Below are 27,257 nucleotides of genomic sequence, written 5' to 3'. Positions count from 1 at the left end.
TTATCATCAAGTCTTACCATTTATTTCTTTATGGGGTTAAACAAGAGCAGAGAGGCCTCTGCCCCACAATGCAACAAAACAGAAAGCAGTACACATACAGAGACTCTCACCGAAACACGGAGGTAGGGTAAGAGGGAGGGCAGAGACAACTGAATCATAGCTGGGTAAGGGAGGAAGGGATGGGGGACTACTAGGAAACCAGTTTGGAGACTCAGTCATAGGAACTAGTGCAAGAAAGTCCTACTCATGAAGCACAGTGTAGAAAATGGCATAAGAAAGCTGCCCGGCTCTGCTGCCTGTGATGGAGGGCAGGCGCAGCCGGAGAGGTGGTGGAAGATTAGGGTGGTGGGGTGGATGGGGGCCGTCAAATGACTTTGAGGTGGAGTGAGGTGCCCCTTTCCCCTGCCACTGGGCAAGGCCTTGGGCTGGTCTGAGCCAGGGGTCTCCTGGGCACTTGGTGAGGGGGAAGAGAGGATGGGAGTCTCCAAGGGTCCATTCTCTGGGGCCATATGGTTCCCCTTTACTTCCCAGTCCCTTTTCCCCTCCTGAGGATGCAGGAGTTAGAAGGCAGTACCTAGGGTCTCTCTGGAGCCCAAGCACCTACCCCTTTACTTATACATAAGCATGTCTGGAAAGGAGCCAGCACCTCTTCCCCTCCCCAGCTGAAAAGAGCACTCTAGGGATGGGGTATGTGACCAGGCCCGAAGTGCTGAGGGCCAAATAGGGGAGTGTGTAGGCAGGGCACAGGGGTAGGGTTGGGGGATAGGCTGTAATAAATGAGAAAACTGGCAGGGAAGGACTCCCCAGTCTCATGCAATCAGTCTGGGACCCAGCTGAGGCCCATGAATGATTCCTTCTCCATTCATCCCTAAGCTGACCAAGGCCAGCTCTCCCTTCCCCATCCGCTTCTTGGTTTCACTCTCACGCAGCTGCAGTCCCGCCCTCCCATTCACTCACTAGCATCGCATCCCAGGACACAGGACCTGCTGGCACTAAAGGCTCCCTGGCCTGCCCCAGCTGTACAGCCCTGGCTCCCTTTCCTGTCAATTCGTATCAGCATTCAGATGTCCCAGGCAATATGAGATCCCCCCTACTCCCCACCCCCACACAGCAGAACAGAGAAAGGCTAATGGCCCCCAGGGGCTCTCAATGCCTCTTCTCTTGTCCAGTCCTCTAGCCTGACTCAAGTTGCTCAGCCAAGATATGACAGCACATTATCTTTAGTCAAAGGGTCTTCTTGTCAGTCCCTGGACTTTCTCTTGCAAGAGGCCGGGGTGACTGGAGCAGAAGACCCTGCTACAGGGTGAAGAGGAGTCTGGGTGTTTCACAATTGGGACAGTAACCCATGGAGTCAGGGATGGAAAGGTGTGAATACTCTTTGGTAGGCTGGGGACGGGGACAGGGTGGGGATAGGGGAGGCTCATCTCTGGAGAGCTCTGGGGCAATGCCACCAGGTTCTCCTTCATGGAGGCCTGGGCTAGGACAAGATAAGGGAGTATGAGGACCTGGGCCAGGCCTGACCCACTTGGGCTTAAGTCCCTCCTCCCCATGGAGATCGGAAATGGAAATGTCTTTGGCCCCAAGGCCAAGATCTCCAGGGCAAGAGTGGCCCTTGGGAGTATGTGCACCTTCTGTAAGATATGGTCCTTCAGACAGCGGCAGTCTAACCATGTGCCTGCAGCCTTTTGTTTTGAGGCCCAGCAACTCAGTTCCTCTGCTCTTTCCCCAGAGGGCTCCTGATGCAATTCTCACTGATTTGGGGAGCAGTTCTCGAGCCTACCTCAACATTTATCACCCATCTCCCCAAAGCTGGGTGGCAGTAGCCTATTCGGCCATGTCTTCAAGCCCTCTGTCCACATTTCTCCTCTCCTCTCCCCCTTCCCTATCTCCACTCTTTCACCATTCATTCTGTATCCCTTTCCTGCCCCTCATTGCCTAGGGTGGTGGGGCACAGCTTAACTGGGGCCCCGACCTAGCTGCAACTGTGTGCACCTCATCTCCCAACCTGGTGCTTCACGTGTGATGGTCCCAGGTGGGGCAAGGTGTGCTGAAGTGGCAGGAGGGCCATTGCACTGTCTGCCGTCGCCTGTAGGGATATGGGCAGGAGGGAATTAAGGATCTTGGCAACAAAAGGAATGTGGAGTGGGGGAAAGAGCTTCTCCCCTCTGTGCCCCCCAACATTCCCTGCAGGGCCAAGGCTGGGTGAGCAGCCTCCTTCCCTGGGGTCAGGGCTTTTGGCAGGGGTGGGCATATCCAGCCCCCACTTCCTCCCTTTTTTTGCTAAGCCCCATAGATGGGGGCTTGGGAGGGGTCACCTGCCGCTCCTGCCTTTTTCTCCCGGATGAGTTTTGCAGCTGCCTGAGGCCCTCTGGCCATTCTGTTGGAGCTGCTTTTGGGGTGGGGGTAGGTTGGGGGGGATGTGTCGTTCCCCCATTTCCCCCGCCCCCACCTTATCCTACACCTCCCATGGGAGGAGCCCCCTCCCCCCCACCTGGGGGAGCTGGAGCTGATGTCAGTGTGGTGGAGGTCTGTCCTCCCTCCCTACTGTCACTCTTCCCGTGTCAGGCCCTCCTCTAGGGCAGGCAGTGTCTCCAGCCCCAATCCCCCACCACCCTGGTTGCTGGAGAAGGACACCACGGTATGGAGGAGCATGAGAACAAGGACGCAGAGCCGGATCCTGCTAGGGCTGAGGCGGGAGCTCCCAGAGACCGGCAGCAGGGCGGGCTTGTTGCTGACGCGGCCTGGGGGATCATGACGGGGGTGGTAGTGATGGTACTGTTGGTGGTAGTGGTGGAAATAGGAGTGGTGGAATTGCTGGTGGTGGGTTTTGGGGGCCTCAGACTCCTTGAACTTCTTCTTCTTCGCCTCACAGGAGACCCACTGCACGTCACAGCACTTGGTTTCCGGACGCTTTGGTGAAGTATCCAGCAACCCTGCCAATGGATAAGGAAGGTGTGGTGGGGTGCTCGGGGAGCTGATAGCTATGCCTTACCTAGGGAGCAAGTTTTCAGAGCTGGGGCTGCTCAAGTAGCCTCATCTAAGGCTCCCTCCCCACAGCCCTCAACACTTGCCCTTTCTGAGCCCTTCTTTCCTGCGGACCCCTGCCAGTTTCTTCGGGATGACTCCCTGGGCATGTTCTGGGCAGAGAAAGACACTCTGGTCTTCTTCCCTATTCCACTTGGCCCTATCCCAACCTGGGGACGTCACTGCCCATTCGTCCAGCCACTGGCCTTCTTCTCACCTGACTCCCCTGTTGTTCTCCCTGCTCCCAACTCCTCTGACCTGATGCCTGTCCTGGGCCCCCGGCCTCCTCCCTCTTCCCCAGTGCCCTGCCTTTACCTGTACAGATAAAGCCAGGGAGCCCTCCGTACACCATTTCCTCATTGTCGGGGAGTATAAAGGGGCACCGGGTCTGCACCTCCAGGCAGTATTGCTTGCAGGGCACCCAGCGCTGGCATTCCTGCTGGGTCACGCTGAAGTATTCTGAGCACAGCCAGGCCTTGTAGACAGCCTGTGGGGAGAGGAAAGAGCATCAGCCCATGTGTCAGCCCCTTCCCACCTCAGAGGAGAGGGATGGGGGGACTTGCGGTCTCTCAAGGGGGCCTCACCAACCTAACCCCAAGATCCAGGGGGTACAGAGGAAGAAGGGCTTGGATCAAGGCCACTGTATCTTACCTAAGATCTCCCATCTCATAGCCAGTACTCCCAAGCACCCCAGTCTGCAGTCAACCAAGACTCAAAATTTGTGTGTTGGCAAAGATCACAAAATTACTGGAAGGTCAGAACTGGAAGGAGCCTTGCCAATCATTCCATGCAACCCTGTCATTTTACACTTGGTCCAAGGAAGTCTCTGACTTGTCTGAGACTACCTATATTTAATGAGGCAAATGTCAGTTCTGTTCAATTCAGCAAACATTTCTTTGGCTGATGGTATTGAGTTTCTAAATTCAAGAAAGAGAAAGAATAATCCTTGCTCTACCTCATTAGGGTGTTGTATGGATGAAATAATACGGCACATATGAAAATGTTTTGTAAACTCTGAAGTGTAATATAAATGTGAGGGGTTACTTTTTTTTTTTTTTTTGAGACGGAGTCTCGCTCTGTCGCCCAGGCTGGAGTGCAGTGGCGCAATCTCGGCTCACTGCAAGCTCTGCCTCCCGGATTCACGCCATTCTCCTGCCTCAGCCTCTCCGAGTAGCTGGGACTACAGGCGCCCGCCACCACGCCCGGCTAATTTTTTTGCATTTTTTTTGTTTTAGTAGAGATGGGGTTTCACTGTGGTCTCGATCTCCTGACCTCGTGATCCGCCCGCCTCGGCCTCCCAAAGTGCTGGGATTACAAGCGTGAGCCACCGCGCCCGGCCGTGAGGGGTTGCTTTTAATAATAATTAAAAAAAAACCGGGAACCTGCCTTACCAGGCACCACATGTGCCTTTGAGCTCTACTTGATCCATGCTCTGCCCTATTGGCTTCTGCTCTGGCATGGAGCAGACATCACACACACTGCTACATTTCATTTAGAACCTCTGCTTTGCAGTTTCACTTCACGGGTATGCTTCCTGTCCTTCATCTAGTCCACTCCTACCAGGCACTGGGTCCTAGCTAAGAAAGATTCCCTGCTCCACAGTCTTTGGTTATCATGAAGCCCAGGGTTTCTTAACAGTGATACTACTGACATTATGGGTCAGATAATTCTTTGCTGTGGGGGCTGTCCTGTACACTGCAGGATATTGCACAGCATCTCTGGCCTCTACCCATTACACAGTAGTAGCATTCTTTCCCCTCACGTCTTGTGAAAACCAAAAAAAAAAAAAAGCCTCCAGCCATTGTCAAATGTTCTCCTGGGGTAGGGGTATTGTCTCCAGTTGTGAACCACTGATCTAGGTCCTTGCTCCTCAAAGTGTGGACCTGGACCAGCAGCATCACCATCACCTAGGAGCTTGTGAGAGATGCAGAATCTCAGGCTCCACCCCCGATCTGCCAAGTCAGCATCTGCATTTTAACAGATGCCCAGATGGCTCTCATGCACCTTGCCTGTTCCTGTCTTGCCACCCACATCTAGTCCTGTATCTTTAGGGGTGCTTTCTAGGTTCATTGTTGTTCCTCACAGCAATGGTTCTCAGACTTCAGTGTGCCTCAGAGCCCCCTGAAGCATTTGTTAAATATGCAGATGTCTCCCTCTGTTTCAGCTTCAAGAGGACGGAGGTGGGCTCAGAATCTGCATTTCTGAGCCAGGTCCAGGTGACTGTGCCACAGGAGGCTCTTCTGCCATATTCTGAGCAACATGGTTTCAGAAGCACTGTCAGTTTCTTATACTTACTTTAAACATTTTCACTAAACTACAAATAACTGCTGTGAACATGGACTTTGGCAATGCAATCCCACACTGGCCTTTTCCAAAGCAGGGGGGTACTAGTGGGTGATGGTGTAGGTTGTGTTGCTAACCAGTCCCCCAAAGAGCAAAGCATTGCTTGGGACTTTGGTATCTCACAGGCATCTCAAATTTAACATGTTATAAACTTTAAAATGTAGATCTTATTTTTTTAATCCCCAATCCACTGTCCTCCTCAAGTCTTGACCATTTCAGTGACTGCCATGAAACCTAGATGTCAGCCTTCATTTCTGTTTCTCTGTATCCCCACATCTAGTCCATCAGCAAGGCATGCCAACTGTAGCTCCACATCTATGCCTCTGGGCAGGCCATCATCATCTCTCACCTGGATGACAGTCTCCCATCTGGCCTCTCCACCTGCACCCTTGCTCTTTCCAATCCACTGTTCACACAGGAGGAAGAGTAGCCTCAAAACACAATTGACTCATGTTACTCCTTTGCTCCAAACCCTTTGATGCATTTAGAATTAAGCTTCTGACCACAGACTTCTAGCCCTCGTATAACTTTGCTCCTGTCTCTCTCCAACTTCATTTTCTTTCTTTTCCTTGAACATGCCCTACTTGTTCCCACCTCAGGGCCTTGGCACATGCTGTTCTTTTGGCCTGGAATGCTCTTCCCCCTACTCTTGACATGTCTGGGTCATTCTCATTTTTCAGGTCTCAGTTTAAATGTCCTCTCCTCAGAGAGGATCTCCCTTACCCCTCTCACCAAAGGATGCTGCCCTCATTATTCTCTTTTCCTTGTTTCTTCACCACAAGTATTACTTTCTCTGCACTCTTGTTTTGTTCCTGTCAGCCCCACTAAAATGTGAGTTGCGCATAAGTAGACATGGGTTTGCTTTATTAACCGTTGTGTACTCGGCACAATATACACTTTAAAAAATCTGTTGAATGAATGAACAGGGCAAGTAAATGAGGACATGTCCCTACGCTCATGAAAATTCCAGTTTCATGGGTAGACACATCTAACTTGAATCTATGGCATATGATCTATAGAAAGGAGAGTTCAAACCATGGACCACTGGAGGGAAGCAAGTAGAGAAGCAGGGAAAGATTTCAGTGGTGGGAGAACAGTTGAGCTTGGACTCAAATCAGGATGTTAGATGTGGCAGGTAGAGATGAGGTAAATGGGCATTCCAGGCTGAGACAATAGCTTAAGCAAAGATATGTTGGCAAACAAATCCATGGTGTGTTAAGAGAACAGAATGGTTTTGTATGAATGGAATGAAAAGGGCACTGGTGATCTCTTGTTCATGGACATTTATTTCCATGTTTTCACTATTATGAACAACGCTCCAGTGACTATCTTTATACACACATCTCTCACACACTTGTGTTAAATTTTATTTATATAAATTCCTAAATATGAAATTACTGGGCTAAAAGAGTATGTGAAAAGGAATGGGAAAAGAGTGAAAGGAGGGTAAAAAAACAGGTGAAAATAGGAGGGAGGGTAAGAGAGCTGGAGGGCTAAAAGAGGGCAGAAGAGAGGGGTTTGAGGGGTGTGAGAGAGTGGTAGTTGGGGTTAAGGGGTGGAAGACAGGAGGTGTATAGGAAAGAGAGGGTAAGGAATGGTAGGAATAGTGGGGGTAGGAAACAACGGGGTTGGGGAGAAAGAGCCAGGGAATTAGAGGTGGAGGGTGTAAGGGAGGTGAAGGGTTAAGAGTGGGGTGAGGGTGAAAGAAGCTGAAAGGTTGGGACATAAGAGAGGGTGAGATAGGGGTAAGCGGGGCTGTTAAGAGGAAGCGGTAAGAAAGAGGGAGTAAGAAAGACGGGTAAGAACAAGCAGGGGGTGAATAAGATGGAATTAAGAGTGGCTAAGAGAGATGGGGGTGTAAGAAAGCAAAGGTAAGAGAGAGGAATAAGAGACCACAAGAAGGGGAGGAGAAAAAAACAGAAGGCAGGAAAGAACATGAAATTACAAGAACTAAGGGTCCCAGTACCTTAGAGACTTCCCTCCATCTTTTGAGCCCCACAGTGCCAAGATGAGTCTCTGTCCACAGGCTCTGCCCCAATGTCTGTAGCCTGGACCCAGAGCCTGCCTCACCCTCACCTCAAAATGTGTGCAATCGGCCCCCTCCCAACCCTGCATCCATCAGTGTGACTCAGAGGTCCCTGTGGAATTCTTTCTGGGCTCTTCTAGTTCAATGTTCCAGCTCCTAGGTGAGGAGGCCCCAGTGGAGTTCCTGCCCTCCTCCCAGGCAACTGCAATTAGCCCAGTAACAGGCTATGGTGGCTGGGCGCTCCCCTCATCTGCTCCTGGAGGGAGGAAAGGAGGGAGCCAGCCAGGGTAGGTTGGGGAAGGGGGAGGGGTGGCCTGACATTGGGAGTGTGGCCTTTCTCCTTAATTAGACGACCTCCCCACTCAGTCCCCACACCCCCAGCCAGAGTCACCATGACAACAAGTGGGTGAGCAGATTGCTTGGGGAGGACACCAGGCCTGTGGGTGGCGAGGCAGGAACAGGCAAGGAGCTAATGAGGGGAATGGAGGAAGAAGAGTGATGTGGGGCTCAGAGGTAATCCAATTCCTCAGCCCCACAGCCGGCCAGCGGAGGCCATTGCTATCCCTCATGCCTCAGAGGTAGCCTGGGGTCCTTCTCAGGTGAAAGATCTGGCTCTCAGTGTTTGTTACAGCTTGGGCAACAAGCCTGCCTTAGACTCTGCAGCCCTGTTTCTTAGATGGACCTAGGTAGCTTGCCCTGTCTCATTAGTGTTAGGGCTGAGCCAGGGGTTGACAGGCGGAGGTTGTTTGGGCATTCACAGGTTCCTGGGCACTTGTCTACAAGGATGGAGGAAAGCCAGGAGGGCCCGGCTTAGGAGAGTTGAGGGGCTTGGTGGAGGCAAGGGATGCAGGGAAAGGGAAGAAATGTCTCAGAACAAGATAACAGTCAGTTCTGGGTGAACCATGGAGCTCTTTTGTTCTCCAGGATCTCAACTCTGGCTGCATATCACAATCACTCAAAGAGCTTCCAAAAAATACTCCTGTCTTGGGCTGGATGTGGTGGCTCATGCTGGTAATCCCAGCACTTTGGGAGGCTGAAGCTGGTGGATTGCTTGAGTCCAGGAGTTCTAGACCAGCCTGGACAACATGGTGAAACCCTGTCTCTACATAAAAACATAGCTGGGTGTGGTGGTGCACACCTTGGATCCCACCTATTTAGGACGCTGAGGTGGGAGGGTCACCTTCGCCCAGGAGGAGGAGGTTGCAGTGAGCTGAGATCACACCATTGCACTCCAACCTAGGTAACAGAGTGAGACCCTGTCTAAAAAAAAAAAAACAACTCCTGTCTGGCTCACATCACATCCAGACCAACTAAGTCAGAATCCTTGTGAGTGGAGCCAACACATCTGTAGTTTTTCAAAATACCTCAGGCAATTTTAGTATGCAGCCACAGTTGAGAACCATCGGTTTGGGAGGAAATGGAAACCTGGTTTCCCACCTCCAACTCCAGGGTTCTTCCTACTGAACAATCCTACCAGCAACAGTGAATTCAAAATTTGAGAGGCAGGACACAGGGCGTGGGGAGGGGAGGAGAGCTGAGGAGAACCAGGCCTGCTCTGGCATGTTAGGCTCTTCAAACTCTAGCCCTGGCATAAAAGGCTTTCCAATTATGTCCTGTCCTCAGAGCTTAACCATCCTGAACCCTTGAGATGGCAGCGGGGGATGGGTGGGGCGGGAAGCATTGACCTGGCAGTGCCCTCCTTTCCCCACCTCAGTAGGGCCACTGCTGGGCTCAATCAAGTTCTGGCTGCTACAGCCCAGTTGCTATGGGAACTGGGAGGGGAAGGAAGCAGGGAATAACTAGAGGGAACACCAATTAACCCAAAAAGGAAGCTGCGAAGGCTGTCCCATCCCTCCTCCCAGCTGGGCTGCAGAGCACTCCTGAAATGGGAAGGGCAAGATGAGAGGTGTCACCACTCCTCCTGGGCTCTGCAGTTGCCAATGTAGGGAGGACCCAGAGAGTCTTACCCTCCAGCTCTGGGGCTTGCAGCCCTGGCCAGGGCATCATCATCCCTACTCTCCTCTAGAAAGAAGACTTTTACATCCCAGAGCCAGGACTCAGGGCCAGAAAGTTTAGAAAGCGGAGGCCATCCCGAGTTCCTTTGTTCTGGGGCTGAAAAGCCCTCCAGGGAGGAGAGCTTTAGTTCTTGCCAACCAGGAAGTAAGCAGTTTCCTTCTTGGATTCTAACTTGCTTCCATCCCTGGGGCCTGTTTCCCCATCCAAATCCTCCCTATAGGCCTTCTCTCCAGGGCTGCTTGTCTTCCTAATGTACCCCTGGGGCCCTTGGCCAGCAGCTGGAGCTGCAGCCGCAGAGCCTGTGGAGGCAAAGCAGCAATGTGAGCTACACATGGGGATGAAATCCACTGTCCACAGACACCACGGTACACTCCGCTCGCAGATTTTACTCATAAGGAAACTGAGACCCAAAGAAGAGGGTTGGCTTAGCCAAGTCAGAGGCATGCAAGAAATCAACTATAAGCCATGATTAGAAGGGAGGCAACCTGACTGCTAACCTGATGCCTCTTTGTACTGCATTAATCAGCACACAGAGAAGTGTGTGAGGGACCCCCTCGGGCAGGGTCTGAAAAGAGCCAAGTGTTCCTAGTCCCGACTCTGGGCTTTCAAAAGTTGGATGCAGTGAGCCGAGAGCGCGCCACTGCACTCCAGCCTGGGCGACAGAGCGAGACTCCGTCTCAAAAAAAAAAAAAAAAAAAAAAAAAAGTTGGATCAGAAGAGGGTTAGGTCAAAATCAGTCTCCTCAACCAGAGGAAGGAGATCATGGACATAACTCTGGGGACAGTAGTTCACTGGAATTGGTAGAATCAGACTGGGATTAGACGTATTAAAGGGCAAATCCAGGTGGATGACAGGACTCTACTTAAGTGGCAGTAAAAATAAGCAACAGCTGTCCTGCTTCTCAAACTGAGCAGTCATGAGTCAAAGTGGCATGGCCTGAAGGAAAGGCAGGGGAGATGGCCGGAGAGGAGGGTGAGAACCTAGAGCCAGCACAGTTCCAGAAAGCTCTCCCACCACCAGGCCTCTTGGGCCATCTGCTCAAAGGCCAGTGGCTGGATGGGCCCAGCCTGGACAGGGTTGGTCCAGTGGAGAAACAGTGTCCCTAACGTAGGAGCAGCTCTGAAGGGGCCTAGATAATCCATGTCAATCAGGGGAGCAGAGGAGTCAGGTTCATGACTGTTCCAGAATAGGAGGGACCATGAGAACCATCACAACACTGCCCTATCTGCTGTTGGAAGTTCCACTCCAACATCACTGCCAAGTGCTCATCCAGTTTCTGATTGTAAGCCTTGTCACAGGGGGTCATGCTGTCCTAGGGCAGCCCATATCTTCAGATAACTCTAGCAGTTACAGAAGTTCTTCCTTCTTTTGAACTAATTCCTCCTTGTGGCTTCACTCGCAGCTCTTACTAGCTCTTCTGGTGCCATATGGAACAGCTACCTTCCTGTCCCCCGTGCCAACCCTGCAGGTATTTTTAGACTTCTCTGAGTCTGTTTTTCTCATTATTTGTCCATGCAAACATTTCTTGAACATCTTCTGAGTGCCTGGCACTGTACTGGGAACTACAGATAACAGAGATGAGTAAGACAAGATTCCTGTCTTCAAGGAGCAGGGGAGACAACTATATGAATCAATCATTTTAAGTCACTGTGATAGGTAGCACAGACAGTCCCTAACTTATGATGGCTCAACTTACACTTTTTCAATTTTACCAAAGTGAGAAAGCAATATATATTCAGTAGAAATGATACTTCAAGTACCCATACAACCGTTCTTTCACTTTCAGTACAGTATTCAATTAATTACATGACATATTCAACACTTTATTATAAAATACACTTTGTGTTGGATGATTTTGCCTAATTGTAGGCTAATGTAAGTGTTCTGAGCACGTTTGAGGTAGGCTAGGCTAAGCTATGATGTTTGGTAGGTTAGGTGTATTAAATGCATTTTCAACTTACAATATTCTCAACTTACAATGGGCTTATCAAGTTGTAACCCCATTGTAAGTCAAGAAGCACTGTATCTCCTTGGTACAGTAGTAGCATTAAGAGAGGAGTGATCAGCTGTGTTTTGAGGGCTGAAGGACAGGAAAACATCTCCATGTGGGAGAGGGTTGAGTTAGGGATTGAAAAAAAATGAGTAGAAGGTAACTAGATGGAATATAGAAAGAATAAGTGCACTTCAAGCAAAGAAATGAGCAGGCATAAAGGCCTGCAAGTGTGAAATAGTGCTGAGTTTAGAGACTGTAGGTAGTTCAGCATAGTTAGAGGGCGCAAAGTGGGACACAATGGGAGATGAGGTTGCAGAGGAAGGCCATGGCCATGGTTATGATATGCTCTGGAAGCTGACAAGGAGCTGGGCTTCATCCTATAGGCAATGGAGAGCCTTTAACAGGTTTCAAATAATTGCCTAAAGATCGCTTGCCACTCCCATGACTAACTTTTCGGATTTCTGTCTGAAAGTGTGGATGATGGAGTATAGGCATCAAGACTGGAGGCACAGAGATCAGTTATGAGACAATTCCAACAGTCTGAGTGAGAGGTTTTGAGGGCCTCAACTAAGGCAACAGTGGCAGAATTGAGAAATAGGGAGGAGGGGGTGGATGTGAGAAGAGATGTTAAAGAGGTAGAATCACCAGGATTACTTAAGGATGTGGGGAATGAGAGAGAGGGAGAGATCCAGGATGATGACCAAGCTTCTGGGTTGGGTAGCTGGATGAATAGTTTCATTTATTAAGGCAGGGAAAACAGGAGGCATAGAGTTGGGGGTGGAGACAATAAATTCAGTTTGAAGCCATGTTGACTTTGAGGTATATGTGAGTCAGCCAGGTGGAAATGCTGCGGAGGCAGTTGGACACAGTGGTCAGCTCAGAAGGAGGGTCTCCATAAAGGCTTGGAAGCCATCAGGGGTTAGGGACTTAGTCATCAGGAACACAGTAGGACTACACTTTCCCACACCCTCTGAAGTTAGGCACGGCCATATGACTTGCTTTGGTCAATGAAGTGTGAGTTGAGGTGACATGAGTCACTTCTGGGGAGAAGCTTTAAGAGCAAATGTATGGTGTGCCACATTCTCCTCCCTCTGATGCTGACTGTGGAAGCAGTGTTATGTTGGATCCTCTACCATCCTGGGTCTTTGGTGACTATCATGAGCAGATGTTCCCTGATGACCTGTTTCAGACACGTATCATGAGAAAGAAGTAACCATTTGTTGTGCTAAACCTCAGATATTTGGGGGTTGTTTGTTAACAGAGCATAACCTAGCTCACCCTGGCTGCTTCAGCAATCGTGGAAGCCTATAAAGTGGATGGCATTGCCTAGGGATCAACAGTAGATCCCTAGAAAAACTAACATTTAAGGGGCAGATGGAGGAAAAGAATCAGATGAAGATGGAGGAGTGGCTCAAGAGATTGGAGGAGAAACAGAAGAGAGGCATTCTGCCAATTAAGGGAGGAGAGAATTTCAAAGAATAGGGAGTGGCCAGCAGATAACGATTTAGATGGGAACACACTGGTTTGGGGAATTAAGAGGCAGTCTCATTATGGTGAGAGCAGTTTCAGTGGAGCAGTGGGGGCAGAAACCAGCCTGTAGAAAATTGAAAAGGAAATGTGAGGGAATAAAATTGAAGATAGCTATGTGTAGACTACTCTTTCAAGAAGCCAAACATCCCCAATTTTTTTTTTTCAACTATTTCAAAAGATGTGGTTTCCAGTCCTCTCTTAGCCTGGTTGTTCACATTCAGATGAGTCCCTGTATTTCCATGTCCTTTGCAACTACACACAATCCCTGGATAGGATTTATCAACACAAAGTGAAGTAGAGGAATCAGCCCTCCTGTCCTAGAAACTTTTTGTTAATGCAGCCTAAGATCACATTTCCTCTTTGGGGGACTGTATCACATTCTGGTAATTCATGGGAAACGAAGAAGAGGAGGCCTGCCTGAGTGTGGGACCAAAGGGACAGCCTAGATCAAAGTCTTAACACAGAGCCTTCTGGCAAGACATTTCTATAAATTATACACTCATGAGACTGTAGATTCACCAAGGATAGATTGTATCTTACTCATCTGTCCACTGTCCTCAGGGTCTCACATGGAGCTGGGTATACAAGTGGAGGAGGTATACACACGGAGGTACTTGACAAGTACTTGAAAACCAAACCTCTAGCAACTACAGCAAGGTGGAGAGCTCCAAGAAAAAAAGTGAAAATAATGGGTTATGAAAGTGTTTGTGTGAGATTTTATAGTTCTGATAAAGAAATTGGGAATGTATCAGCAAAAAATGAGAAAACTAAGCAAACAGAAAACAAGAGGCAATTATTAACGCCATGCAAACAAGATGACCAAGGAAGGAAATATAATCACAGTATTCTACATAACTCAGCTGTGAACAATATTTATAATTCTAGTAATATAAACATGGAATATTGTTAAAACCAGAAATTTTGATTTGCCAATATTGAATGTATGAGGGGAGGGGAAGCATGTGTGTATGTTAAGTGCTACTGGGAGTAAAAGAGCTAAATCTTCCTCTAATCACATTTTAAAAGTCAACAGATATTTAAAAGAGAAAAATTGGGAAATAGAATATTGACATGGCATTTAGAAATGTGGAGGTAAATATCAGAAGAAAACAGCCAAGAAAGTTGGAAGTATTTAATTCTGAAGAGTGAGGCTCAGGGGTGGAGTAGAGGGCTACTGTTTTAATGATAAGCATTGAGATCTATATATGTCATTTAACAGATATTTTATATATAGAATTTAAAAGCTTTATAAGCTACAACGATACATATAAATGAGATATATACACACAGGTGTATATATGTAGATGTGTGAATATCTATCTATACATGTGTGTATACACAAATATTTAAAACAGAAAAAACAAGAAATAGCAATATTAGCATACCATTTAGAAATATTGAGGTAAATATCAGAAGAAACAGTCAAGAGTGTCTGAAGTGTTTGACTCTGAAGAGTGAGGCTTGGGGTGTGTGTGTGTGTGTATACACATATATATGTGTGTGTGTGTATATATATATATAGCTTGTACATGCCTTTTAAAATTATGAAAATACAGTACTTTGATAAAGTGAATTTTAAATAAAAACAAACTGCTTTGCAGCCAAGAACCTCAAAAACAACAAAAGAAAATCTCCAAGACCTGACCTGACCAACCTTGCCAGACTCAGCCCACACTGCCCTGCTGCAGAGCCCCAGGCCCTGCACTGCCCTGCCCTGGATCATCTACTCCATCACCACTGTCTGGACCACAGTAAATTTATCAGGACAACAGAGCTAATGAGGGGTCCCACAGCCACACAGAGGACTAAGATGAGAGGAGGGGAGCTTTGGGAGCTTCTGTGCACAATGGTTGTGCAGATTACCACAGGAATGGTGCCAGTTTGACAGTGACAGCCACAGGTTCCCTTGAGCTGCACACACTTCCCCTTCCCAGGCACACTTGTTTGCCACATACAGCTATACCTGGGCCCAGGCCCAGGAAGCAATCTCCGGCCTTCTCCAGGGATCACCAAAGACAGATCCTTACCTCCTCCTCCAAATTCTGTGCCTTGCCAGAAAGATGAGAGGCTGGAGAGAACAGAGATGTGATCAAAGATGACTGTCAGCTGTGCTTGGTCTTTGGCGATGAGGTAAATCAAGGGCTTTGGAGTCTTTCCATCTCCTTCTCTGCCTCTTTCCTCCCCCATCTAAGTACATCCTTGTGCCTTCCCTCACTAGAATCCCTCCACTTGCCTTCTGGCTCCTCATCCCCTACCCTAGATACTTCACCTCCTGCTCACAAATTACCTTTCCCTACTCCCAAGTATCCCACCCCAGTGTTGTCAACCTCCATTAGATATTAAGCAGTCATTTGGATTAAACACACCTAATTAAGGAGAGAATAATAGCAGCTACCATTTATTAAGTGCTTACTATATGCCAGGCTCTGTTCTAATCACCTGACCCAGACATTTATTAATTCACTGAGACCTCACAACCATCCCTTGAGGCAGAGACAGATCTTTACAGATGAGGACAGGGAGGACCAAAGAGTTTAAATAACTTGTCCAAGGTCCACTGCCAATAATAATAATAACAATGGGGGCTAGCATGTCTTGAGCACTTTCCATCTCGCAGGCACTGTGCTCTTAAGAGATTAGCATGCTTCATGTTATTTAAGCCTCATAATGACCCTATTTTTTTAGTTCCAAAGGTGAATAGTCACCACCTGTAGGGAGACAGGAACTCAGCCACTAACTTTCTGGTGACTGTGAGAAAGGCACTTTTCCTTCCTGGGCCTCAATTTGGATCCAAGAAGTTGATGCCTAGGGAGTAATCAAATACAGTGGGAAGACAGGGTCAAACATCTTTAAACTCAAACAGTCATGCAGTCCAAACCCTAGGTTTGCTCATACTGGTTATAAAACCTCAGGCAAGTTACTGGACTTCCCTGATCCACACTTTCCTCATCTGTAAAATGGAGATAATAAAAGTATCTACCCTTACTTTTCTGTAAATGATGCCTGTTAAGCAACTAGCACAAAGCTTTACCACACAAAGCTTTACCGATAGTATAATTACACCAGCAAAGACTGGGTGGTACCATTGTCTGCTGCCATTCAAATCCCTGGATTTGACCTGGGTTCAAATCCCAGCTCCAACTCTTACTAGCTGGATGACCTTAAGCTAGCCATTTAACCTCTCTGAGCCAGGCTTCTCCTCTGCAAAATGGGAATAATATCATGTACTTCATAAGGCAGATGCAAGAATTAAGTAAGATAAAGGACACAAAGTGTGTGGAATAGTTCTCTTCCTTTCCATTCCCTCCTTTCAGCTCTATGGTGCAAATAAGAAATGAAAAAAATCTGTCACAAATGTGATTAGAAAAAGGTTAATATCATTAATACATACAAAAAAGCACATACAAGTCAGTAAGGAAAACACAAAACATGAAAAGATAATTCACAAAGCAAGCAAGACAAATGGCCTATAAACAAGAAAAACAAATGTCTGACCTAAGGAATGCAAATGAAAAGCCAATGCTGTACCATTTTTCAACTACCAAATTAGTAAAGCTTTAAAGATGTGATAGCCAATACTGGAAAAGTGTGCTGCATTAGTCTCACACTTTTGGTGAGGGTATAAACTAGAACAACCCAGTAATTTGAAAGAAAGTTGGTAATGTATGTCAAGAGCCTCAAAAAGGTTAATACTCTTTGATTCTGTACGTCTAGCTCTGAAACTTCATCTTGCAGAATTAATGTCTATGCTCCCATTTGTATGCAAAAGGAAAGAAAAAGTCATTTTGTGTGTAGACGTTTATGTAAGCCTGGACAGAGGGGCAGGAGAACACACTACATATTGTTAACATCAGGGACCTCAGGCAGTGGGATTGGGAGGGGAGCTAATAGGAGGATCATTAATGTTTTCTTTATAAACCACTGTATTGTTAGATTTGGTACAAAGAGCATGCATTATTTTGTGATTTTAAAAACTCAGCAAAGTAGAGAAATAAGAAAAAATGACTGAGATGGCATTTATTAGTAAAAAAGAATCGTTCTGAAACAGATTTACGAACAAAGAATATCATCACAGTATTATTTATAATAGCAAAATGTTGGAAGTAACATAAATGTCAATAGGGGACTAGTTAAATAAATTACATTACATTCACGTGATGGAATATTGTACACTCATCAAGAATGATGTTTATGAATATTTACATGAAGAGATAGTGTAACAAGTTTAAAAGAGCAGGGTAAAAAACAGTATGATTTCAACTATGTAAAAACATATAGTCACACATATCAAGGTGGCTATTATCGAAAACACTTCAGAAAATAACAAATGTTGACAAGGATGTGGAGAAATTGGAATTCTTGCGTATTGCTGTTATGTATGTAAAATGGTGCAGAATGTATAACGTAAAATGTAATATAATGTAAAATGGTACAGCCATTGTGGAAAACAGGATGGCAGTTCCTCAAAAAGTTAAACATAGAATTGCCATATGATCTGGCAATTCTACTCCTAGGTATTAATATAAACCCAAAAGAAATGAAAGCAGGGACTCCAAGGATACCTGTACACCAATGTTCATAGCAGCATTATTTATAATAGCCAGAAAGTGGAAATAACCCAAACACCCACCAACAAATGAATGGATAAACAAAATGTGGCATAGATATACAATGGACTATTACTCAGCCATAAAAAGGAATGAAGTACTGATGCATACTGCAACATGGATGAACCTTGAACACTAAATGTTCATGCTAAATGAAATAAGCTGGACGCAAAAGGACAAATAGTGTATGACTCCACTTATATGAAGTACCCACTCAAATTCCTAGAGACAGAAAGTAGAATAATGCTTACCAGGGGCTGGAAGGAGGGAAGAATGGGGAGTTATTTTTTTTTAATTTTTTTATTTTTTGAGACAGAGTCTCACTCTGTCACCCAGGCTGGAGTGCAGTGACGCAATCTCGGCTCACGGCAACCTCCACCTCCCGGGTTCCAGTGATTCTCCTGTCTCACCCCACTGAGTAGCTGGGATTACAGGTGTGCACCGCCATGCCCGGCTAAGTTTTGTATTTTTAGTAGAGCTGGGGTTTCGCCATGTTGGCCAGGCTGGTCTCGAACTCCTGACCTCAGGTGATCTGCTCAGCTCGACCTCCAAAAGTGCTGGGATTACAGGTGTGAGCCACCGCGCCCGGCTGGGAGTTCTTGTTTAATAGGCACAGAGTTTCTGTTTGGGAGGATGAAAACGTTTTAGAAATGGATAGTGGTGATAACTGTACAATACTGCAAATGTGCTTAATTCCACTGAATTGTACACTTAAAAATGGTTGAAATGGTCAATTTTATGTTACGCATATTTTACCATGGAAAAAAAAAGACTAAGTGCTCTGGGACTTTTTTCCTTTTATACTTCTACTTTCCAAAATTTCTCAAAGACCTTTTTGGTTAACTGGAAAAAAAGATATTATTATAAGATTCTGAGACTATAATAATTCTAAGAGATTAACTTGGTTGAAAGTTTTAACGAGTTCAACACTAAACAGACAAGCTCACCTTTCACAGATCAGCCAGGTAGCCATGCTATCTTCTTAAAACCAAATAAGACAGGGAACATTGGTAACACGCACCACCACCAAATGCCCCTCTTCTGGCAGAACTTGGTGGGTTGGCACTTCCTTCAATCCCCAAGAAAAGCCTAGATGTTCAAGTTTAGGTGCTCACCAAAACCCTTGCATGGGAACTGGGCATCCAAAGCCCAGGCCAGGTCTCAGTGGACTCTGGGGCAACAAAGTCTTACTGCAGTCGTTTTCCCTTCCAGCTCTACCAGCATGTGCGAGGATATGGAGAAACTGCACATGTTGAGGTGCAGTAGATGTGGAGGCCAGGGTCTCAGGTCTGCATTAGGCCTGCTTAGGGACTAACTTAGGTTAATGTTCTGCACCTTCTCCCCTGTTGCTTTGCTGGATCCCTCCAGCAGATTGGGGCTGAGAATATAAGAGATACCTTCCCTCCACGAAAGAGGAGCCCAGGTCCTCCCGTCTCCTTTGCAGTTCCTTCCTTGCGCCCTTTCTCTTGTTGCTATTCCAGGAAGGTAACAGTGATTGTCACTGGGTACAAGGACAAGAGACTGGGACATTGAACAAAGAGGATGTTGGTGGGTCCTCATTTTGGATCTGGGCCATTCCAGAGGACCTCTAAGCTGCCAATAGGCTCTGTTGGGCCTCCCTTCCAGTCGGCCCAGCTTCTGACAGTTGGAGGAGATTATTAGCATTTTCTTCATGCATCTGTGCACTGGAGAAAGAACAGACAGACCTAGGTTTGTATGCCAGTCCTTTTGCTATGTGGCCTGCGTAGGTCATTTCACCTCACTGAGCCTCAGTTGTCTCATGTGTAAAATGGGAATCATGATAGTGCCTGCCTGCTAGGATGACTGCCAGGATTAAATGAGTTCATGAACATATATAAAGCCCCTGGCATCTCCTAGGCACTCAAAGGCTCGCAATTTTCTTCTTTCCTTCCCCTTTCTTAGCCCTTTCGTCTTTGCAGCCAGCTGGCCTCATCTTTTGGTTCATAGACTTGTGGCTCAGGTTCCAGCTCCTTTCTCTAGAATGCATTCGAGCAGGAGCTTTGGCCCTGGCAGTCCCTGTCACTCCGTAGTAACTCCTTCCCTCTCCAGAGCCAGCTGCAGATCGCCTGGTGCCCTTGCCCTCCTCTCTAAGCACCTATCTGGCTAACAGTATCAAAAATTCAGGCTTTACTGAGCCCACTTTTATGCCCAGGGAGAAAAGGCTGGTCCAGCATCCTTGGCCTCTTGCACACACTCTGGTCTGTGTGCCTGTAATCACACAAAATGCAAACGTACCCATTCCCCAGAGACCTACCAGGCCAGCATTGGAGAATGGTGCTTGTAGGGGTCCAGATTTGTCCAGACCCCCAGAAGCAGGGGCCACCCCTGGCTTTCAGCTAACACTGGCAGCTGGAATCCACATGTGGCTGAGAAATGAGCTGGGGAGGGCAGGTTTGATGCCCAGTCTGTATGGGCACACAGAAGGTAAACAGCCGCAGAGGGTGGGGGCACAGAAGAACTGCCCCAAAGGAGAAGTTTTTCTAGGGCACACTCCCGCCCCTGAGTCTGAGGTTCAGCCTATGTCCCTACCCACATGTAAAAAAGTAAGTATACCCTTTCCTTAGGGTACTGACATATCCAGAGGGGACCAGCATGCATCCACATGGCTTAGAAGCACCCTCTCATGCTTACGAAGTGTTGGGAGATTCTTGACCCTCCTTTGATCTTGGTTCCAGCCACTGTCTTCCCTTTCCTCACTCCCACCTTCACCATGTTCAGCAGACTCTTCCTGCCAGACCACAGTATTGGGTGGGAGGCTGTTAGGCTCCCTTTCTCCACCTAACTCCCCCAACCCCCACTTTCAGGAGATACCAGTGTATCCTTCCTGGAGGTTCCCGTTGCTATGGTGACTGTAGTAGTCAGGCACCAGCCTGCGGGAAGGATGGGAAGTAGCCATGAAGACTGGGGGATGTGTGGCTGTATGAATGTGTGTCTGTGTGTGCATGCACACATGTACATGTCTACCCTGAATGGTAAGGAGAGAAGGGAAGTGGGAGAAAGAGAGCAGAGAGGGAAAGGGGGAGGCAGGAGGAAAGAGGGTGGAAGAGAGGACCAGAAGATGAAAGAGAGCAAGAAAAAGGATGGGGAGAAGGGAGGTAAAGTGTGAGTGGGGTGTGAGTGATGCAAGGCCCAAGGGGCATGCAGGCCAGAAGAGGGTGTGGGATCTTGGAATAAAGGTTTGGGAGGGGTGTCAGGTGGGAGATGGGAATGGGGGAGTAATGTGGAATGTGAGGGGCTGACTGTTGAGAGGAAAGAGGTGGGGAGTGAGGTCCAGAATTGAGGTGGAAGGGGGCAGAGATAACTGTCAGGAGGGGCAGGGGTTGGAGGACTGTAGGTAGAGGGAGTAAGGTGTGGGTGTGGCTTGGGAAGATTGTAGGGTGATAATTAGAAGATTGGGAAGGTTGTAGGGTCATTGGAAAGTGGATAGGCATGTTGGGTGTGAGCTAACATGTGGGAAGAACATGGGGGTTGGAGTGGGGGCAGGTCAGGGTGGGAGTGACCACTTTCCCACTCCCAGTCTTAATTCACTGTGTGCTATTCCAGGAAGGTAACAGTGATTGTCACTGGGTCCAAGGACAAGAGACTGGGACACTGAACAAAGGATGTTGGTGGGTCCTCACTTGTCCTCGCTATAAACATTGCCTCCTCTCTGTCCCTGCTCTAGGATTCCTGGTTCCTGCTCCTTCCCAGAACCCCATGCTCACATTCCTTGGTGATGAGATGAGCTTCTGTGGATCTGGAGGCCCCTCCCCAAGGGCAGGCTTTGTCATGGCTCCCAGGAGGCTGTTTATTGACAGCCTGCCCCTTCCTCTACCACCAAACAGGGACCAGGGTACCTCTCTGGCTCTAAGAGCCCTGGGTCAGGGAGGCTGCCTGTGGGGCACTGCTTCCTGACTGCAAGCCTGTGTGATGATAACAGACACCACTGGCCAACTTGGGGCTCCTGTCCTTTACCCAGTGCCCTGAGCTCCCTGCTCTCAGCACCCCTCATACCCAGTGTTAGCAAGGAGTCCTGCTTGGCAGGAAAGCTGTGGCAGGTGGGAGGAGAGAGGAAGGCAGTGAGGCAGAAACAGCTGCCAGCCGGAGTGGAGGAAGAGCAGGGCCCCAGCGGGTATGGGCAGAAGGCAAGGCGTTGGCTCTGGCAGCCCCCCACCCCCTCTCTTTGTGTGGGTGTTAGGACCAACCTCCTTCCCCAGCCCTCCCCATCCAGTGCTGCTGTTCAAGGAGCAAGCTTTGCTCACAGGCCTAAAATCCAGGCTGAAATATACCTCAAAGGTCACCTGGTCCAACTCTGCTCATAATCTGGTGTTAGAGTTGCCTCCATGGCATTTTCCCCAAGGGTCCACCTGTATCGGGCCAGACACTTGCTGGGAGTTGGAGCTCACTTCCTCCTAAGGCAGTCTGTTCCTTTTTTGAAAGGAAGAAACTGAACAACTCTGATATGGCAGGTCTAGGTACTGTAAAGACTCTTCTCATTAATAATGACCTCCCAAGACTGTTACGATGAATTAGCCCCATTTTACAAGTGAGAAAAGTGAGGCTCAGAGAGTTGACGTCCTTAGCTCAAGGTTACACAGGTAATAAATAAAAGAATTAGGTTTTAGCCTAGAACTTTCTAACTATAAAAGCCCTTTGGGGCCACGCAGGTCATGCTTCTTCATTTATACCATGTCAACTATTCTGAGGTGTGAAGACAGACAGCACATCTGCCTGAGTCGCCTCTTCTCCAGGTGAAACACCTCCTTCAACTCTCTCCAGAAGAACATGGGTTCCTGCCTCCTCCTCAGCCCAGTGTGAGACCCAAAATCAAACACACTGTCTGCCAGGTGGGTTGGGTCAGTCTGGAGTAGAGCAGAACTATCACATCCTTCCCTGGCACTCATCTTTACTAATGCAACCCTATGGCTGGTGAGAGAGCTAAGAACTGCCCCTCCCTTGGGCCTCTATTTCCTCTCAGATCAACAGCTATGAGAGAAGAAGCCAAGATTTTGCCCCCATCTCCATCACTCCCCCTAGTCTGAATGTTCTGAAGAGAGAGTAGGAAAGAGACAGAGGTGGGGGAAGAGGCAATCAGAAAGGCAGGAGTGTGGCAGAACTGGGAGGATGGAGAGCCATGGGGGAGTGAGGTGGTTGTCCAGTAACCCTAGCTAGGGCCAAGAGAGTGGGGTGGGGGGTGGAGGAAACAGGGCTTGTGAGGATGCACAGGAAGCTAAGAGAGAGGTGAGGCATGACCCTGGGAGTTGGGAGAGGCCAGGGCGGGGAAGGGCATTGGCCTGCGTAAGTTAACATTGCCCTGCTGTGTGAGAGGAAGTCAGTCGCACATTAAGGAAATGTTGCAGCTGGTACTAAATTGGGAGGTGTCACAGGCAGCAGCGAGGACAGGTATGACTCGTGGGGCCCTGTGTGGCCTGAAACGGGGGCAGATATTGCAAAAGCAGAGAACAGGGTTTCTGGGGCCACCCGGGAAACAGCTAACTGACAGCACTCAGGACAGGGTCCCGGGGACAGAGGGTCACCTGGCTCTGGAACAGGGGTTCCCAGCTTGGTTTCTAGAAGTAAGAAAGCCTCTTCATCTTGGCCTGGGGCTGTGGTCTTTCCACTCGGGAGAAGCTCTGAGGGTGGGGCATCATCTCCCAGGGATCCCATTTGGGGTGGGGCCCAGACAGGAGGGCTTGGAGCCCAGAAACGGGGTTTGGGAATGGCAAGTAAGGCCTGCCAGGGAGGTGGGGTGAGGGGCTGAGGAGAGAGGAGCCTACAGTCCAAGTAGGGTAGCAGGGCTGTCTTCTCCCTTAGTGCCCATCATACAGCTGGATTTGAGAGCCAGGTGGGTCTGGCCTCAGTTGAGGGAGAAAGCATTGGACAAGGGTGGGAAAGGCAGGAAGAGAGCTGTGGAGCTGGCACTGCCCTTTTGCCGGCACAGCAGGCAGCGAGAGAGCAGGAGGAGTTCGCTGGTTTGCTGGAGACAGACAAGAAGACAAAGGAGAGGAGGGAGGGCCATCAGGAACTTGATGTGAGGCCAGGGCAAAAGCACGAGCTTAGCACTAAAACACGTGGGCTGGAGTCCTGGCACTCCTGCTCATTAGCTGAGTGACCTTAGGGCAAACCGTGTGATCCCCTTGCACCTGAGTTTCCTCATCTGTAAAATGGGAGTAATGGTGCTAGTATCACCAGCCTCCTTGATCTCATAACATACACAAGAGGGGCGGAAAAACCTTAAGCATTAATGTCAGATGTTATATTCTTATTACAAAATACATTTGCACCTTCTTCCCACCAAAGACCCAGGATGTGGGCACAGCAAGGATGATGATCCCTGTTTTACAAATGAGGAAATGAAAGCTTACAGAAGTGAAGTGACTTGCCCAAGGTCATACCACTAACAAGAAGTAGAGGTGATAAGGCCTCCTGAATTGGAGAGATCAGATGTATTTCTCCTACGTCACACTGCTTGGTAAAAACAATCAACATGAGAGATTTGAATTTAGTTCAGGTCCAGACAGAAATCGGAGTCAACTACAACACGGAGCGAACCCCATGGGGAAGTTGTGGCATGCCTCTCATTCATACTGGTGATTGAGGAAAACAAACAAACAAACAAACAAAAACAGGGCCATGGGGTTGAAGGGAGGGCCACAAAAAACAGATATCCTTGATTCCATCTGCTTGTGGACCCTGTCTCTCTGCTCCCACTGAGTGTATGTGTCCGTGGCTGACATCGAGGGTATGTGTCTCTGTAAGACAAAATGTGTCCTTCTTCATGTGACAGTACTTCTGCCTGCGTGTCTCTGATACCATGGGGAGATGTGCGTGTGTGTGACACGGCATCTGCTTCTAATGACACTGTTTGTGGGTGTGACGACCTCTCTGCATGCCTATGTGACTTTGCCCGGGGTGGTGGTGATGGTGTATGGCAGTGTGTGTGTGTCTGTCTGTCTGTACACCTTTAAGAAGTGGAATATCTCATTTGGTAGTGTGAGTGAGGCAGTGAGTCAGCTGAGGCTGAGGGAGGCGGGAGGGAGACTGCTAGGTTACGAGAGCAGGAAAAAGGAGAAGGAGAAAGTGAAGTCAGGAGCGAGGAACTACCCTTTTCCTTCCCAACCCTCTGCCCCAATCCCTAGGGAACCCGCTAAAAGCATGGAAGCCCTGCAGAAGTCCACAAGGGCCATGCTGGATGGAAAAGGGCACTTTCTGCCCCTCCCCAAAGTCTTGGAGGGACACGAGCTAGGCTAGAAAGCAACTGTCTCACTCTCCAGCTCTTGGCCCCAGCTGGAGGATGTGTGAGGCCACCACCCCTCCCGGTCTCCTTGTCATTTGACCCTTTGACCTTGCTGTTCTCTTTCCTCCCAAAGGCAGGTCACCTGGCCAGGCTGAGCGAGCAGGGCAGTAGCATCAAATCCCAAATGTTTGCAGACCTCACCCACCTAACTGTCCAGAGCAACCCCGCCGAGGGTCAAGAAGTTTCTTAACACTCAGCTCTTCCCTAGGCAGGCCCGTCTACAGCTGCCTCAACTCTCCTCTGGATACCTATCCCCAGCAGCTAGAAAGCCAGTGTTCCCTCCACTGTCACCATGGGGTGCTGGGAAGGCACTGGGAGTTTTGTATGAGAATGCACCAACCTTCAGTGGCCTTCCCACCAGTCGCTGTTCCCTGTTCCCAGCTCCTTCCTTTGTCAGGGGAGAAGAGCCTGCAGGTGACTTCCTTGGGAGAAGACAGGCAGCCCCTGGGCTCGACCTGCCTCGGCTCTGGCCAGTCACCTCAGGTCACATAAGGTCAAGAGTGTGGTGTGCCCCACCACCAGGAGTGCTCCTTCTCTCACCCACTGGCAGAAGCCAAAGGGTGAGGGTTTGGTTGCCAAATATTCTTCCTCCCATCTTTGGCCTTCCCCCTGCACCAGCCAGTCCCAGGACGTTCAATTCCAGCCTCTGAAAGGAGAGGGGCATGGCTGGCTGAGGATGGAGGCTGGGGGGAGCACAATCCCTCCTGCCACCTCATTGTCAGCCCCGGGCCCCGTGGCCCCGCCCCACTCATGAGGGGGCAGGGCGCCAGGAAGCCCCAGGCCTAAGGTGCCCAAACCCGGAATTAATAGAAGTTAGCCAGGTGGTTACCTGGCCTGAATCCCTGAGGCCCCTTCACTAGGGAGGGTCCCAGGGTGGCACTGGTAGTGCTGCACTGGGCACGGTGGGAGTGGTGAGGTGGGTAGAAATGGAGACTTCCTTTTTTCTCCCGGTCCCACTGCCGCCGCTGCCGCTGCCCAGGGCGGCTGCTGTGGCTGCGGAAGCCAGTCCTTACCTTACAGCCTTTCGTGCAGGACCGGATTGAGTACTCTTCCGCCTGTAAGTATTTATGCAGCACGAGGTCGAACTCGTCATATTTTTCCTGAGCGTGTCGGTCCAGCCGCTGGTACGCCTCGATACAGTTGCTACACGCCTCCCAGGCCCCGGAGCCCGGGCTGGCCACCACCGCCAGCAGGTCCCCCAGCAGCGTGTCCAGGCTACAGTCCAGGCTGTCGGGGCGGTCCATGCCCAGCAGCAAGTCCCAGACCGTGTAGGTGTCGCAAAAGGAGAGAGTGAAGTTCCGAAAGTGGCCTTTGAGCAAGTTTTTTTTGGCGGAGGGGAACTCGGCCGGGGCACGGGAAGGGGAGTCAGGGGGCCGCAGAGGGGGGGCCGGGGTAGTCGGTTCGAAAAGTCTCTGCAAAGATTGCAATTTGGTGCAAGCTGCGTCCAGCCCCGTGGGCTCTGGGACGCCGCCGCAGACCGGCCGAGAGCCGACGGCGGGGGCGACTTTGGTCAGGTTGCTGTATCTGGGGCCGCAGGTGCCCGGGGGCGCGCTGGTCTCGCCGGGCGGCGGCGGCGGCAGCGGCAGCACCGCGCGAGGAGGCACCGGCTGCCGCTCCTGGCCGGCCCCCCAGGGCGGCCGCATGGCGCTGCTCAGCTCCCTGGCCCGGGGCCGGGCCCCCGCGCACAGCCACAGATGGTCAGCGAGCAGCACGGTGAAGAAGAGCAGGGACGCCAGGGACAGTCGCCATCGCTGCGCCCGCTCGGAGTCGGCGCAAGGTTTGTCGCTCGGCCTGGGAGCCCAGCAGCAGCAGCAACAGCAGATAGTCAGCGCGGCGGCGTCTTTCCCGGGCCACATCCAAGCGCCCCTGAACATATTTCAGGGGGGTCCGGGCTGGAGGGAATAGGCAGGCGCGAGGCCGGACGGCCGTCTCCGGCGGGCGGGCTGCGCGCCGCTCTGCGCTCCTTGGCGCCGTCCAGGCTCTACCTTGGGGGCTGCATGGTGAGGCAGGCCGGCCGACCCGGTGCCCCGCTCAGGCCGGAGTCGCGGGGCGCTCTGGTGCCGTCTCCGCGCCGCTCCCGCGCTCCGTCGCTCTCAGCCCGGGCGCCGCCGCCCGGCCCGCTAGGCGCTGCCCGGCGTCCCTGCTGGGGGCGGTGCGGGGCACTGGGGCGGTGGCGGCTGCGGCGGCGGGGCCGCACTCCTCATAGTGTCGGGCCCCTCAGCTGCCCTCGGCTCCGTGCCACTTCACTCCCCGCCGGCGGCCGCCCGGCTCGCACTCCAAACCGGCCGTCTCGGTTCGGCGCAGCTCTGCGCCCCTCAGCGCCGCCGTGCGGGCCCCGCCGCCGCGCTCCGCTCCACTCCCCTCGCCCCGCGCCGCGCCGCTCCGCTCCCGCCCGTCCGCCCGCTGCCCGCTCCACGCCGC

General features: G+C 50.0%; 1 protein-coding gene across 1 annotated transcript; it reads right to left on the bottom strand.

Annotated features, from left to right (window-relative positions):
- FAM155B (family with sequence similarity 155 member B) lies at positions 1 to 26,803 on the bottom strand. Its single transcript, XM_030807499.1, has 3 exons — positions 25,850 to 26,803; positions 3,340 to 3,511; positions 1 to 2,933 (listed from the first exon to the last, which is right to left on the bottom strand). The coding sequence occupies exons 1-3, from the start codon at positions 26,708 to 26,710 to the stop codon at positions 2,548 to 2,550; spliced, it is 1,419 nt and encodes a 472-aa protein (XP_030663359.1). The 5' UTR covers positions 26,711 to 26,803; the 3' UTR covers positions 1 to 2,547.
- Between the last annotated feature and the right edge of the window lie 454 nt (positions 26,804 to 27,257).

Source organism: Nomascus leucogenys, chromosome X, assembly GCF_006542625.1.
Source record: "Nomascus leucogenys isolate Asia chromosome X, Asia_NLE_v1, whole genome shotgun sequence".
Lineage (NCBI taxonomy): Eukaryota > Metazoa > Chordata > Mammalia > Primates > Hylobatidae > Nomascus > Nomascus leucogenys.
The sequence above is the reverse complement of the archived record's forward strand: the minus strand, read 5'-3'. Positions and strand labels throughout refer to the sequence as shown.

Coding starts and splice junctions, on each gene's coding strand:
- FAM155B (XM_030807499.1), bottom strand. CDS start 26,710: ATGTTCAGGGGCGCTTGGATGTGGCCCGGGAAAGACGCCGCCGCGCTG. Junction 3,512..25,849: donor CCTGCACGAAAGGCTGTAAG/GTAAGGACTGGC, acceptor CTCTCCCCACAG/GCTGTCTACAAGGCCTGGCT. Junction 2,934..3,339: donor CCCTGGCTTTATCTGTACAG/GTAAAGGCAGGG, acceptor ATCCATTGGCAG/GGTTGCTGGATACTTCACCA.